Genomic DNA, 16,939 nt, shown 5'->3' with positions numbered 1-16,939 from the left:
TTTATATGGCTGAATTATTACACAACTCCCTGAACCTCAAATTGCAAACAGGACTTCTGTGGGCTCAAGAAAATGAGAATAATATTTTCCTGCTTCTCAAAAATGTGGCACCTCATTTAACATGGTGCTGTACATTGATGGTTCTGTGCTCTAAACTGAGCCATGTAACATGTTGCAACATGTCTCATACAGAGTTATAGAAAATTTCATAAGATTAAATCGAATAGGGTCTTTGACTGTTAGGTTGATTTTGAGGACAGGAAAAATTAAAAATGCAGAGCATTAGAGGTCGTGTGGTTGTGATAGGCAATGAAGTGTGGTCATAGAGATAAGACAATTGGTTTAGATTGGAGGCTTTTGCAATGTAGCCGTGGAAAAGGAAGGAAAAGGTTAAAGGCACAGAAAGTAAAACAAATAAGGAGGTGCTGGGCATGGTAGGGGAGGAAAGGAAGGAAAAAATATTAAAACAGGTGTTAATCAAGTCAACACATGAGAAGGTCAAACTACGATTTGAATAGGGAGGATGATACTTATATCTGGATAATTTTAAAAGAAAAGAAAGAAAAAAGAAATAATTAAATTCATACTTTCAATAAATTTATTAAATTATTAATACATGACTATTTCCAAAAATTAATATTTGAGCAGGGCACTTCTATGAAAAAATGCATGATAATACCATTAACCAAACATAACAGGGTGAGATATTTTTAAAACCAAAATTAAGAGTTCCAATGAACAACATGAATAAACCATTTATTTCGCTGTGTGCATCCTTAGTTAACTTATGAGCATCACATTTAACTTTGTGATAATAACAAATGTCCATGATTAAAAATAACATATTTTTCACATGATTCATTTCCTGGAAGCACGTTCATGCTTCTTTTTGTGGTTCTTCAAATTGTGGCTTTGAGTGTAATCCTTCCCACAAATATCACACTTGTAATCCTTCCTCCCTGAATGGCTTTTCTTGTGCCTATCAAGAGATGACATATTGGTAAACACAGCCTCACATATGTCACATTTATAATTCTTCTCTCTCGTATGCGTGTTCATGTGTGTTTCCAAGCTTCCTTTTGATACGAAGCCCTTCTCACACAAGGTGCACTTAAAAGGACGTTCACCGGAGTGCACCCTCATATAATGCACTCTAATATTTGCTGGGGTGTAACTTTTAAAATCACACTCACTGCAACTATGCCGTTTCTCTTTTTTCTTGCTGTGAAGAATAATGTGTCTCTTCAGATACATGACATTTGCAAAAAGTTTCCCACAATGCTCACAAGGATGGATTTTTTCTTTGTTGTGAGAAATCTCCTGATGCCTCTTCAAATGACCCGCTGTGATGAATTTCTTCCCACACACTTCACAAACAATTTTTCTCTCTCCATGGGTCCTCTTGTGGGAGACTAGGTGATCATTCGTCTTAAATGTCTTCCCACAAATGTCACAAACTGACTGTCTTGTCTGAACGTGAACTGCAAGATGCGTCTTCAAATAATTCTTACTGGCGAAAAGTTTTCCACATGTCTCACATTTAAAACGTTTTCCATACTTGTGCGCATCAACATGGTACCTGAATTTCCTAAAGTCTAGATATCTTTTCCCACACTCAGGACATTTATATTTCTTGACACCATCAATATCCATCATCAGACTACTATCTAAATTATTTTTCAATCCAAAAGGATCCTGAAATAGTTAGACCATAAGTCATCAAAACAATCAACCAACAATAATGGAAAAAATTAGAGTATGATTCACTTTATTTATGACACTTAATTTAACAAATACACATAATTTTAACTATTTTAATACCCCACAATAATTATTGTTTCTATCAGTTCCAGAGATAAAACTCTCATAAAATATCATTCCTTAAATCATCACTGACAAGAATCATTCTACAGTAAAATGTTGTTACTTCAGTACTGGTAAATTTACTTATTTGATACACACATGGTTATATATTTTGTCCTAAGCAAACATGCCTGAAAGGGATCACTTACAGTATAAGGGCTATGTACCCTTAAATAATTGATTTATAGGCAAATTAGATTGCCTCTCACAATGAACTCTTAAATTATACATATTGATTACCATTATGATTCCTTTCTTAATATATTTTTTTTAATAATGCCATTATTATATATATATATATATATATATATATATATATATATATATATATATATATATATATATATATATATATATATATTATTATAGATTTTTTTTGTATATTAGGACAAAATCTTTTTAGTATGGACATTTTTTTGCCATCAGCTCATTCTAAGTTTCCTAAATATCTCAAATTGAGTAGTTTCAGACGTGATGTACTGGAATTCGAGCATAATAAATAGTAACAATTTCCCACAGGATAAGTTTAATTGCATGACCCAGTTTCGATATATCACATCATCTTCAGGTGACAAAATGAATTCAAGTGCCGTCTTACATACGTTTTCACATCCCAGGAAGGGGCTGTGTGGATGTGGAAGGAAAGGAGGGACACAAAGGAGAGCAAGGTTAACCAGCTAACCAATAGGATGCAAAATACAACGTTTGAAATATGTTGAAGAAAGAGTACACAAAATGGAATGTGTAGACTCAATTGAATACCTAGGCGTTACCCTGACTTCCAATCTCTCCTGGGTGAAAAACATATGGGGAATACGTGGACAAGCTAACAAAAAAATTAGGATTTAATATAAATTAAATAAATGGGGTAAATGTGATGAAAAGGTCAAAGAGATATATGCAAGTAAAAGGGATCCCCATGAAGTTAAATTAATTGCCGAATTGGATCCCATGCAGCGTAGAAGAGCTGGATTTGAAAATGCTGTTATAATAAACTTAGTAACATATCCAAAACATTAGAGCAGCTACGCTGGAAATACCTCACGGAGCAAGGATTAAATTAAAGATTGAAGCTCTTGCATAATTTGGAAGGTGGTCTCTTAAGCCGTGATGTTGAAAATGTATTATTACCCCTATCGTACTATGGTAGCAGGGATCATGCTTATAAAATTAGAGAAATTAAGTTTAGAACAGATATATTTTAGATACCATATTTTCCATAAACGATAGGGGATCATAATAACATTGTTCTACTGCGGTAGGGTCATGCTTGGGTAAATTTATTCTGGTGTGCATTCAACCCCTGCCACACACCCTAGCTATGGCTTGCAGGGTATATATAAATAAATACACAAAGTCTCAGAGGTCCACATGGGTAAATCACCAATCACATTTAGGCAGTAGGAATGGCATCAGGAAGCTAGGGGGGAGGTGGAGGAAATTGCTGGAAAAGAGGGAGGTGAGAAGAGAAGGCTGGCATAGGAGTATGAAATACTAAGTTTAAATTTTTACAAACAGCTCTCACAAAGTCTTTGAAGACCACTTGGGTGATTAGCAGCAGTCTTCGATCACGTCAGCAGGGAAGGGGTGAAATCCTAACACTTAGTGCACATATGGGGTAGGGGGTGGGTGGGTTGGGTAAACAAAACAAAAGGAAGCTGTGGATGTTGATCACATACCAGTACGAAAGCACTTAAGGATATTTATGGAAAGGAGGGAGAGGAGGAGGTGAACTGCCAGGTTCAATTCTAATCGACAAGTGTCGCACCAGTGTTGTATAGCATTAAGGTCATCTGACAAAGCTGCTGTGTCCTCAGGATCACAGATATCACGGTAAACCACTGCTTTATCTGCAAAAAAACAAGTCTTACTGGTGTCTACAGAGTCAATGTTGTTAACGTTAAGTGTGAATGAAAGAGGTCGAATAACACTTCCCTGGGGAACACCTGAAGTAACTTCTCCTGAATTTGAGCTATCTCCATCCATCACTACTCTTTGAACCTGACCATTCAAAAAGTCTTTAATCCAACCCTGCATATTTTTATTTAAGCCATATGCTTGTAGCTTTGCGAGTAGTTTACTACAAGGTAATTTGTCGCAGGCTTTCTCAAAATCTAGAAAAATCATGTCCACTGGAACATTGCTCTATCCTGAAATAAAAATATCATGAACAAAAAGTGCAAGTTGTCTCTTGCAGGATCAACCCTTTCGGAAACCGTGCTCATATTTCATAAAAACTTCTGATTATCGAGTTGTCTCACGATCAAAATAGCAACTATATATTCTATAACCTTGCACAAAATGGATGTGAGGTAAATAGGTCTGTAATTGCTCAGTTCTTCCTTGTCTCTATTTTTCAATATTGGTGTTCCGTTAACCGTTTTCCAATCTTTGGGAACCTTGTGATCTACCAGCGAATTCTTAAATATTATTTCTAGATATGGGGCAATTTCTGAAGCTAGAACCTTAAATATATGAGCAGGTATTTCTTTGGGCTCGGAGGATTTATCAGGGGAAGAATCAATCATTCCTTCTCTGAAGAGATCTGCTTGGCAGTCGAAACACTGTGTCAGCTTCTGGGCACATCCCCTACCTTTCCCAAGGTGTGTGACTCACAGGACTAACATCCATAGAGATTTCACCATATACCTGAGAGTGAGTGAGTGATTTTTGCAAGAGTTAAGGTGTTTACCCATACCCAGGCAAGTGAGAGATTGGCAGGCCACTGGCGCAGAGGGAATCCTCTCGAAAGCCCTGATTGAGTATGAGTGCTTGAGACTAGCATGGATCAAGGCTATTTTGTACATCTAGGCTAGAGAGTGCATGATTAATTTGCATTTATTTTATTTTTTTATTTTATTATGTGCGATTGGTGGGCCACTGGTGCAGAGATAATTCTCTCGTAAGCCCTTGACTGGTGAGTGCTTGATAAGGGCAAGGGTCAATGCCATCTAGTACACCTTAGCCAGAGCGTTTTTTGTTATCATACTTTGGTTTTCTGTTATAAACCCCTCCTATATCATTTTATTTTTATTTAATTTGAATTATTCATTTCTTTTCTTTTTTCTCTCTGATTTTCCTCGCCCATCCTTTGCCCATTTGTTAGAGCACAGCTCGGGTTGATTCTTCCAATTAATATTCATAGGGCCATAGTTACCGTTTGCTTCATACAGGATTTATTAGGCTTCACATTTTTCAGCAAACGTTCTATTCCATTACATGAGATTTCAATTTTGGGCATCGGTGGACTGGCAGAATTTGGTAAGCTATCGGGGGTATTCGGTGAGATATTAGTGAGGATGCTTTGAAAGAAGAAATTTATTAAGTTACCCTTTTTCAAAAATGATAAAGGCAAAAGAGTAACTGCTGGTTACTCTTTTGCCTTTATCATATTTGAGTGAATGAACAGTTGACATATTTCCCTGAAATTCTCTGACGTATGACCAAAATGCTTTTGGATTCTCTTTCACATTTTCTGAAAACCTTTTCCTTTTGAATTCCCTTAACGCTTTCCCAAATACATTCTTGCATTTGCCTACATATCTTATAAGTGATATATCTTATATATCACTAAATATATAATATATCCAAAAAATCACTTATATATATATATATAATATATATATATATATATATATATATATATATATATATATATATATATATATATATATATATATATATATATATATATATATATATATATATATATATATATATATATATATATATATATATTATATATATTATATATATATATATTCCATATATATATAATATATATATATATCAAAATATATATATCTTATAAGTGGTCTTTTTGTCGCTAGAGATATCATCCCTAATATTTTCCACCTTTGACATTGTAATGCCCTTCCAACTTCCGCATTATAGCATCTAGGTTCCGTATTATCTTTTATAAATTCACTGGGAATGAACTTGTTGACTGCTTAATGCGTGGTCTCAAGGAAGTGATTCCATATAACCTCAGTATTTTGGTGATTACCATCTTTCTTAAAACTAGCAAATTGATTCTGTAGCATGCACTTTAGGCCATTATAGTCACCTTCTTGAAACAAGTAAATTTTCCTTATTTCGGACCCCAGGAAGCATATAATGCCCCCTGTGGTCACTATTTCCTTTTACAGTTTCTATAGTTAAGACTTTTTTGGGAATATTTGTTGCTAACAAATCCGGAATGTTATCGCCCCTAATTGGTGAAGTGACAAGCAGATTCATTGAGTTAAACGTAAAAGAATTCAACAGCGATTCGCATATATCTTTGCACATTCATGATTCTTATTGTGATTCTTCAAATTGTAGCTTTCAACATACTCCTACCCACAAATTTGAAACTGAAAATCCTCCTTGCTTACCATTCAATGGAGGGTAAAGCCAAGAAGAGCAAGCTAAATGTGATGTGGAGGTTATGTGAAACTGTTTCGTTATACTATGTTTACAAGATATCGCCCTAATAAGGCAGAGGCTACGCAGAACAGAAATTTATTTAATGATAATACTAAGTCACATTTTCACAAAATTATGCATTGCTGGCAATAACAAATATATACATGGAGATTTCTTGTACAAAAGAATAAAGAATGTACCTTATATAATTTAACAAATTATTTTGATTCTATTTTTGTTTTCCTCAATTGAGTTCACATTCCTGGTTCATTCATTCTGAGAAAAGATGAAAGGAAAGATGATCATGACCTACAATTCTGAGTAATGTATATATAATCTTCTTTAAATACACCCTGTACTTAATTTTATATTTTTCCTCATGGAATGTATTGTCATATTTTACATTAACGCATATGCAAAAAATTGTCCCACTTAACGAGTGTTTCCCTTTATGATAAAGATCGCAGAATGAGTAATGTCCATTATATGAAGTTCCACTGACCATACAACTCTTACTCAAAAACTGAAGATGTAAGCTTTTCTTACCTCTTCCTCCTTTGTTACATCATCATCTGAATACAAGTCAGAGTCCTCAGAATCAGAAGAGCTGGATGATGAGTACTCCCCCTTTATGGAAGGAACTTCACTTCTTTTTGCTTTATTCTGAAAAAAATCAAGGAGCATGCATCATAGATTGAGAATACAAAATAAGACTGAAGATAATACAGATTGCCTCCGAAGATAAAAACAAGGTATATATACATATAAAACAGAATCTTCTCCTATGGAACCTAACTAATGAGGCCATTTGTTTTTATTCTTTGCAACATTGAACAAATCATTGAACTTCTCATCATAATCTAATAATAGGGCTGTAAGCTTCCTGACACTCAGGTTTTTTATTTTCTGTGCATTCTACCAGCAATATTTTAACATTTTTGAAGCTGCAAATATTAAACTATTTACTGATTTCAAACATGTAGAAATTTTCCAACCCATTGGCAATTGCAGTGTGGAAAACAAGATAGCCGGGACCGTAAACTTGATTGGCACTAGCTTGTAGAGGGGGGAGATAAAACAAATTTACAAGCAAGGGGAAAGATAGGGAACACTCTCTAGGTCACTTGGGTGTGTTTAAGAAAAAGTAACCCACGTATACTTCAATCACACACCAAAAGGCAAAATAAATAATAAAAATTAAAACAAACTTACAACCACTCGATCACTAGGTTTGTAAAGGAATAACAGTCACTCTCGTTAATTGCATTCACGGACACACTCAGGGTTTACAAGGATCTCTCCTATGCCAGTGACCCGTAAATCACACAGTTGAATACCAAATTATAAAACGGATGTAGGCAATCACACAGGTGTGTTTTTGAAAACAGTGACCTTTGCGATTCACAAGTACTCGCTCTTTCTGGGTTTACAAGGATTCCTCCTATGCCAGGGACCTATCAATCAAACCGAAATACAGAAAGGACTTACATAAACACGCAATCGCTCAATCACTCAGGCGGGGAGAAAAGACGGTTCAATGGGAGTATTGTAAGTTCAGAGGGGGTAGTGGAGGAAGAATACAGCGAAGTATAACGGTGGGTAAGGAAGAGGGGAAGTTTGGAGGTTGGTTTACTGATAGGAGGGGGTGAGAAAGTGGGGTGGTTGGGAGCTCGGAGCTAAAACGAAGGTGGTGCCTCTCTATTTCAAAAGGCAATTGGAAGGGTTCCAAAGTTGGTGGGGAGGGGGAGATTGGAGGTGGAAAAAGGGGGAAATTTTTGAGTCAACTGCATCAGCAGAGGGAAAATAGGGCAAGATGCAATGGGTCCTTGGTCACTTTTCATAATATTTGCACTCTTTTTCTTATGTGGATGCATTCATAATAGTCTGGAATGTAGTCTGGGGCATGTTTTAGGAGCTATTTGTTGTCGATTTTGGGCAAGAGAGGATTTGTTGAAAGTGGCATGTTCTTTAAAAAAGGTGACGAGGTTTCTTCTAGTCTATCCTATGCACGAAGAATTGCATTGTGGACATGAAATTTGGTATATGCCAGATTTGAGAAGGGGTTCTATGGGATCTTTAGGGTTTTCAAGTAATTGTTTCAGTTTGTTTTTGGATGAGAACGAGGGTTTGTAGCTGTGTTTCTTGAAAATGGTTTGTAACCTTTTGGTGGAAGGGAAGTTTAACGTAGTTCTTTTCATTGGGCTGGGATAGCGTGGTGCTGGTTCTGATTAGTCTTTTTTATTTACACTTCTTGGGTATTTTGTCAATAAGTTGTTTGGCGTAACCGTTACATATGGCGGTCTGTTTTATGAAGTTTAGTTCTTTTTGAAAGTCTGCTTTGTTCAAGGGTACATTTAGAAGATGTAGTAAAAGAGAATGGAGGGATGGTTTGTGGGTGCGGCGATCAAAGGAGGACTGATAATGTAATTATTAGTGTGCATTGGTTTGTAGTAAATATTAAAAGAAACCTGTTTATTAATTCTAATGATTAGTTCCAAGAAGGGGAGTGACTTGTGATTCTCAACTTCGCATGTGAATTTAATAGATGGGTATTGGCAATTAAGGTCATTGAGGAAGTTGTCAACGGAGTAGGTGCTTGTGTCAAAAATTGCAAAAATGTCATCTACATACCTGCACCAGGTGTTGCGAAAATATTTAAATTTGCTTCGGCACTTTTGCTCAAAATTGGACATAAATAAATTAGCTAGGGAGGGGGAGAGAGAGTTGCCCATGGTAGTGCCAAAATTTTGTTTGTAGAAGTGGTTGTTGAAGGTGAAGAAATTTTGGTTCATGATTAAGTTCTTTGAGACAAAGTATTCATTTATGGTTTCTTTCGAGATTTGTTTAAGTGAAACCCAATCTTCAAGGAACTTTAATGTTTCGGGTATAGGAATACTAGGAAAGTGTGATTGTACGTCAAAGGAAACCAGTATTCAGGAGTCTTTCAAGTTGACATATTGAATTTTATTGATTAAGTCAGAAGTGTTTACGATACTGGAGTCATTTTGGAAACCGATATTCAAAAACTCTTGGGTTAACCATTTTGATAAATGGTAGGTGGGGGAGTTCATAGTCTAGACAATGGGACGGATAGGGCAGTCGTTCTTGTGGATTTTAGGAAGGCCATAGAGTCGAGGAAGGGTGAGGTTGGAAACGTGAAGTTTGAAGCAGAGACTTGTCGATTAGATGTGAGAAACCAGCTACCGCTGCCTTAGTGTCCTAAATCATGTGGTTTAGAGTGTTTTTGGAGACTTTAGTGTAAGGGCCATTTTCAATAGGTTGGGTCATTTTTTGATAGTACTCATCCTTATCCAGAATTATTTCCTTATTTTTTGTTTGTGTTTGTCTGAGTGATGGGTCCCTGGAATAGAGGGAATCCTTTTTAAACCCCAAGTGATCGTGTGTTTACATAAATCATTTCTGTTTCATTACATCCATTTTATAATTTGGCATTCATCTCTGTGATTGACACTGGTATAGGAGAGATCCTGGTAAACCCTGAGTGTGTCAGTGAATGCAATTCACGAGAGTGACTGTTATTCCTTTACAAACCTAGTGATCGAGTGGTTGTAAGTTTGTTTTAATTTTCATTATTTATTTTGCCTTTTGGTGTGTGATTGAGATATACGTGGGTCACCGTTTCTTAAACACACCCAAGTGACCTAGAGTGTGTTCCCTATCCTTCTCCTTACTTGTAAATTTGTTTCATCCACACCCCTTTACAACCTAGTGCCAATCTAGTTTATGGTCCCGGCTATCTCGTTTTCATTGCTTCAGGACCATGGGTATGTTCATTTTATATTAACAATTACAGTGATGCACAAGTTATATTTTATCTACCAGAATGCTGCTAATTTTTAAATGCTTTAGTCTTTTCTGGGAGGGTGTGGTAAAAATATGCCAATTTCATCAGCATTAAAAATGTCCTTTGCTGAAAAGTATTCATAAAATTTAGGCAGAGTCTGAGTCATCAACCTGAATGCTGACATGCCAGAAACACCTTTGAATAAAATTCCATTCCTCCCTTTGAACAATTTCAACCGACCAGGAATAAATTTGAAATGATTTCAACTTTAATGTTTAAGTGTCCACCTTTGCCATTAACACAGGATAAGAAACAGTAATCATTTGCCTTACTCACCATTCTCTTATTGATGACTCTATGTACCATATTAGCTGCGAGAGAAATCTAAATTTATTTTTCTATACCCATCACACATGGCTAACTTCCCCTTTTCTGGGCGGGAATGATCACAGTGATCTGATAAAATCTTGCAGCAAAATTTCTCCCCAATATTGCTACAAATTAGCTTATAAAAACTCTTCCTCCCATGTTTTCCTAAACCCTTAGGTAGTTCCATGGGGATGGTATGTACTCCCACTGCCATATGAGATTTCAATTACCATGAAATCCTTTCCATATTGGCGTCAAGTATGCCTGGATCAAATTAAATAATGAACATGGATGTTATTTGCTTAAAAAACCCCACACTCTTACCCAATCAATGTGCTACGTTACAAAGCCAAACCATGATCAGCATCACACAAAACAAGTAACTGCAAACACATACTGGATGGGAATTAGGATTAGATTGCAAAAAAAAAAAAGATTCCATGTGACCTGCAAATTTTTAGCTTATTTAAAACCCTCATCTCAGAATAATATTCTGCATTTCATATGATTAGACCTATTACTATACACAAGTGACACTAGGGTTGACTAAAAATGACGATTTTCCAACTTTAACTTACAAGTACCTTGTTTCCCATGGATGTCTGTGGTTTAGATGCCAAAAAACCAGAGCTCCGGTCCTCTCTTCCAGATACTTCAGAAGTGGACGCCATGTGATTTACAGATTTGTCTCCCACTGAGCTTCTTCCTGCTGGCTGTGTAAGTATTCTTTTCAAAACCGATCCACTTGATGATTTTCCAGCAGGAGACACATATTTTGAAAGGGTAACAGGATCATTACTTTGTTGAGCACCTAACAAGGAGGGTGGGGGAGGTATTAATTTATCCTTCAGTTTCCTAGGTTCAGGACACCTCATTAAGGCAGCTTGGCATATTTCATATGATCGCTTAAGATCAACCGAGTCCTTATCCTCTTTGGAAGATGGATCCTCCAATTCTTTCTCACTGACACACTCAGCCAGGGTGGAAAGGGCTGATGAGAGGTGCGGTTCCTTTGGATCATCAGAAGTAACACCCAATGAAAGAAAAAAATTATTATTTCACAAAGGCCACACTTGAGATTTCAACATGTATCCACATTTCACATACATTGAAGACCCCCTTTTATACTTCTGTACCGGGACAGTGGACGGAAATGTAAATCAAGGGAGAATATACCGCTAAGGGAAATTAATTCCAGAAAATGGAAGCAATATCTAAACTATAAGACCTTGCTAAAAAATGCTCCTCCTCTGAGCATTAATAACACTAACTTCAAAAGTCTCCTGGACCCTCTCGCTGTCAATGAATGCTTTTCTGACACAAACCTTCTGACAGTTTGCATTTAAATTAAAATAATTTATGAAATACATGTATTACATTCCATGAACTATAACTGATAAAACATTCAAATAAAACTCATAAATTCGGCTATTAATTTTCAACGACCCAAAATTATCTTCAGCTGAAATTGGTACAAAATAATGAAAAAAAACAATTACCAGATAAAATAATACAATTTAATTTCATTCAAATACAATACCTGGGAAAACAGGTCACTTGCACAGCATTGTAATTAACTCATGAATAAAAATTTTCTTAGCACTGTCATTCACATTACAAATATTTTTTTTATGGATTACCAACTCAATCAATTCCTTAACAGGATAAATGCAAAAGTTTATGATTATTTGTTTCAATCTTTAGGGATTAATAGCACACTTGACTGTTGTTTGTTATCTTCTGTTCTACCCTCATGCATTTCTTCTCAACTGACTCATGTTGAATGAATGATAGATGGATTTGCCTTGCCCAGCCCCCAAGATCGTAACTGTTATGAAAAGTCTTTTTTCTTCTTAGCCTCATAAATTCTCATCTAACTCTTGAAATGGATTAAACAATTCATTATGGAAACTAAATTCATTGGTGCTTCTGCTTCATGAGGTTGGTCCCAGAAGCACCTGACCCAACAAAGAAAATAAATAATTTGGAAAAAAATGTATTTCTTTTTCAACATAATCTTCTTTCAGCTCTATAAACTTTTCCGAAGCGATGTTCAATAAGTTCGATACCCTTTTTTTAATAAGAACTGTCTTGCTCCTCAAAATAACCATTTACTACCGACATAATTTCTTCACAGTTGGAAAATCTTTGACCACCGAGCCATTTTTTCAAGTTTGCAAACAGAAAATAATCTGAGGGGGCTAAATCTGAAGAATAGGGGGCACGAGATAGCAATTCAAACTTTAATTCATGAATTTTGGCCATTGCAATAACAGATTTGTGAGCTGGTGCATTGTCTTGATTTCTTTGCTCAAACGTTCAAATAAGACTACTTACCGTTGATAGTTTTTCATTTTTCAAGATAGTCAATGAAAATTATCCCACACGCATCCCAAAAAACCGATGCCATGACCTTGCCTGCAGATGAAACGGTCTTCGCCTTCTTTGGAGCCAGTTCTACCTTTTGAATCCATTGTTTTCATTATTCTTTTGTCTAGGGTGTAAAGAAATGGACCTATACTTCAACAATGGTTATGAAACTGTGCTTGGGTTGACACCTCTCATCCAGCAGTGTTTCAGTGCCATTATCCCATCTCTGCGGTGTTTTTCCACTAGGGCTGCTAAGTACTTGCTACAGCAGCAATTGCATCTTGATTGGATGGGAAACCCTGACCATATAGGAAACTTATGAGTTTTCAGAAGAGGTGGACGTCCTAGGGAACCAAATCCAGGATATAGAGGGATGTTCCAAAATTTCATATGGAAAGTCCTCAATTTTCCAATCGCCAAGCCACTTTTTTGGACATGTGCTCTGTCCTGACGGTACATGGTTTTTTCCCTCAGCAAGATTTCATGAATGGTTACTTTTTCTCTACTTTCATGAGTTTTAGCATCCAATTTCAGTAGAATGTTAAGACTAGTACTCCTCAGTTATTTTTTACCTTTTCCAAGATAGCTTATCTTCAGAATTCCTTTCACATCCCAAAAAACCACTGCCATGACCTTTCCTGCCGAAAACACCATCTTCACCTTTTTCGTAGCTGAAGAACTGTCCTGTATCAACTGCATTGTTTATTGCTTCTATTCTGGTGTGTAATTACCAATCTGTTTTTCATCCATTGTTACATATAGATGCTGAAAATCACTCTTATTGTCAAGTGTGCCAAGCACTGCTATGAAAGTGTCATTCGAATGTATTTTTTGATCCACAGTGAACACTTGGTCAGCACCCATATTGCTTATAGCTTCATCATGATCAATTCCTCAAGCAAAATGTAACTAATTCCTTCTTTTAATATCCCTACAGTATTAGCAATTTCACATAACTTCATACGCCAATCTTCCACAACCATAATGTGCTCCTTTTCATTGATTTGAGTGTGGTTGCACTTTTGGAATGCCCTTCACTTGGATCATCTCGAAGAGTTTCATGGCAATCCTTGAACTTGGTCACCAATTTCTCCACAATGGAAGTTGAAGGAAAAGAGTCCCCATACACATTTAATCTTAGTCTTCGAATGAATTTTGATCAGCATTGAACCTTCTTTTATGCAGAATTTTATCAGCACACAAGACCCTATTTTTTCACTTCTTAACAACACTACAACTGATTCAAGGAACAGTCTACAGGGAACTGCTGGATGGAATGGATTGCAATTTCAAACCATGCCTACTCACCACTGTGCCAACATGAGAGAAAAAATCATGCAAGTATTAATACAATCAATGGGGGAAAGCTGAGAATGTTTCAGACCTCCCTCGTATTACTGAAGCATGTCCACCTGACACTACCACTGCTCCTCCCTTATCACTTGCAAATTTTCTTACCATTTCCTCAAAGAGGTAGTTGTGAAATTTTTCCATGGATAACTTGGTGTCATTGGCAACACACTTTAAAATATTAAATTCATAAATATAAATAAAAAGATGCACATACACTACATGCTTAAATATTTTCATACCTTCTTTCATTTTCATACAGTCCTTCTAACTGATTCAACGGAAGTCAACAAAAGTACAAGCGTAGACTGAAAACTAATACACACATGCTAGTAGACCACAAACAAAATGACCTTCACAAGCACTCCTAGTGGCACGTGGAAGTAACATTCCACCTCAACATGCATGCACAGGTTTGAGGTCGTTTTATTCATCCATTGTATTTTGAGAAGCGGAAGTATGGAGACTATTACTATGTCAACGCAAGTTAAACACTGTACTGTTGTCCAATTTTTAATGGCTGAATAAGTGACTAATACAGAGATTCATCGTTATTTAAAGGCTGTTTATGGTGACGATTCTGTTGATAGGCCTACTGTAAATTGATGGGTGGTAAAATTTAGCAGTTGCGAGCCTGGAAAAGTAATAATTGTTGATGAAACACGCAGCGGATGTCCGATCACTGACACAGATGATAAACATTGCAAACACATCAAAGAATTGATTCAAAATGACCGGCGAATCACTCAAAAGCATATCGCAAACCATATTCGTTGAGTTTGTCCTGTTAAAGGCAGCCTGGCGCCAATAATCTTGCAACATGACAACGCTCGTCTACACACCTCGACCGCAGCCGGAGAGGCTCTGCGAAACCTAAAATTTGAACCAACTCCACACTCTCCTTATTCCCCCGATTTCGCACCTGGAGATTTTTCTTCCTCAACACGAAAGACACCGCAAGGGTAATCATTAAACCTCGGACGATGAGGTGAAAGCAGCTGTCAGGTCCCGGATTCGAGAAAGGTCGTAAGAGTTTTTCAGTGACGGAATGAAAAAACTTGGGAGAAATGTGTTAACCTTAACGTTGACTATGTTGAAAAATAAATATACAATTTTGAAACTTAAGAATTGTACTTTTAACTCAATTTTGCTTTATGTTTTTGTTTGGGCTCTACAAGCATCTGTGCATTACTTTTCAGCCTACCCTCATATGATACATAGCAGAGAGAAGGGATGTGAAGAATGACATGGAGTGCAGAGAGATTGGTTTACATATTTATACAACTCATGAAATGGCAAAGAAATATACAAAAATTGCTTGTAGGTATGCATAGTATTAATTTAAGTACCTTAAGTGGGAGCATTTACGTTTCCATTCTGTATGCAACTCCAAATATGGAAAGTAATCCTATGCCATTAAAGTTTGTTTTGTTGAACAATGAATGATGGTTTCTTGAAGTGTGGCGGTTAATTTTCTTCGTTTCACAAAATTATGCAATTATGCTGCCAAATGTTATATTTTTTTATATTCCAGTGATGTTATTGTGACCATTTCTCCTCGTGAACATTGATTCCTAATTGATTATCAAATAGCAATGCTCTCATTACACCTTTCAAACTAGCATTCTTTATATCTATTTGCACCCTAAATATGACAAATCCACAAAAGATTTCATGAAAGTACTTTAATTGTATCATAATAACTGTTATGGCACTCTACCTTGATTTTCTTCGCTGATGGAGGCTGAAATTCATCATCAGAGTTACTTTCTGAACTGTTCATCTCTATACTTGAGTTACTTGAGGAATCATCTTCTAAGTCATCTAAGAAATGGTTAGAATCAGAATCATCCTGGAAAAAATATGTGTATTAATTCAGAGATTATTCTTTCCTTTTCATCGGGGGGAAAAATCATACAACTTAACTTCTGTTATTAAGAATTTAAAATAATTTCTTCCGTAGAAAGGGAAACTTTCACATCTTTGTGTCCTTCATTTCAACTTATAATTGTGAAGCCGCTTTGATTTTTCTTTCCTGAACTTCGATTTTCTCAAAAAACAAAATATGGGAATAGATTGGACATCAAGTCAGATCTGAGGATAAAACTGACTTATTTTTATTCAGGAATATAATTTTTATATAACAACAAAAACAACAGTCCTTTTCAAAAGTGTACTCTCTTTTTCATTATACTCATTTTTGTGAGACTGAATTGTTATTACTTCATGTTGTCAAGATACAAAGTGATTGCCGATAATTAGGTAAACAATGGAATTATTTTATAAATATGCATGTGATAAGTAATACATTCTTTATATATTGAAATTTATGATTTGAGTATCCAGTCCTCAGGACTGCAAGGTTTGGGGTACATTAATAAATATATATTTATTTATATTTATATAAATGCCTCCCCACAGTGTTGTCCACCCCACAGACTTATTAAATTTAATTTCCCTTTATGCCCTTTCTATCCCACAGTCTGGTCTGGTCCCACGCTATCCTCACCTTCATCATATTTTCTCTTTATCTCTAATCTCGCTGGTCTAATTTCTTTACAATACAGTTCTGTATATTCCTTCCACCTCTCATATATTTTCTGGTTCAAATAACATTTTTCCTGATTTTTATTGGAGTGTTTGCAATGATTTCCCCCTCATACTTCTTCACAGGGTTTTAACCTCCCTGTATAGCTCGCCAATTTCACTCTTTCTCTTCAGACTTTCCATATCCTCACACTGCATTTTCCACCATGCTTCTTTCACTCTATTTGT

At 36.1% G+C, this 16,939-nt stretch overlaps 1 protein-coding gene across 1 annotated transcript in view; it reads right to left on the bottom strand.

Moving 5' to 3' along the window:
• Window positions 1-654: 654 nt before the first annotated feature.
• LOC139694847 (zinc finger protein 91-like) overlaps window positions 655-16,939 on the bottom strand; it is a 55,453-nt gene continuing 39,168 nt past the window's right edge. Inside the window, exons 16-19 of the mRNA XM_071593372.1 lie at window positions 15,885-16,016; window positions 11,029-11,454; window positions 6,817-6,933; window positions 655-1,695 (exon numbers count right to left, since the gene is read on the bottom strand). Coding sequence (XP_071449473.1) covers window positions 859-1,695; window positions 6,817-6,933; window positions 11,029-11,454; window positions 15,885-16,016 — 1,512 coding nt within the window. The 3' untranslated portion in view covers window positions 655-858. The remainder of the gene's footprint in view (window positions 1,696-6,816; window positions 6,934-11,028; window positions 11,455-15,884; window positions 16,017-16,939) is intronic.

The sequence above is a fragment of the Hetaerina americana genome, unplaced genomic scaffold (assembly GCF_022747635.1).
Source record: "Hetaerina americana unplaced genomic scaffold, ioHetAmer1.1.p SCAF_57, whole genome shotgun sequence".
Classification (NCBI taxonomy): Eukaryota; Metazoa; Arthropoda; class Insecta; order Odonata; family Calopterygidae; genus Hetaerina; species Hetaerina americana.
This window is presented reverse-complemented; position numbering and strand designations above follow the sequence as displayed.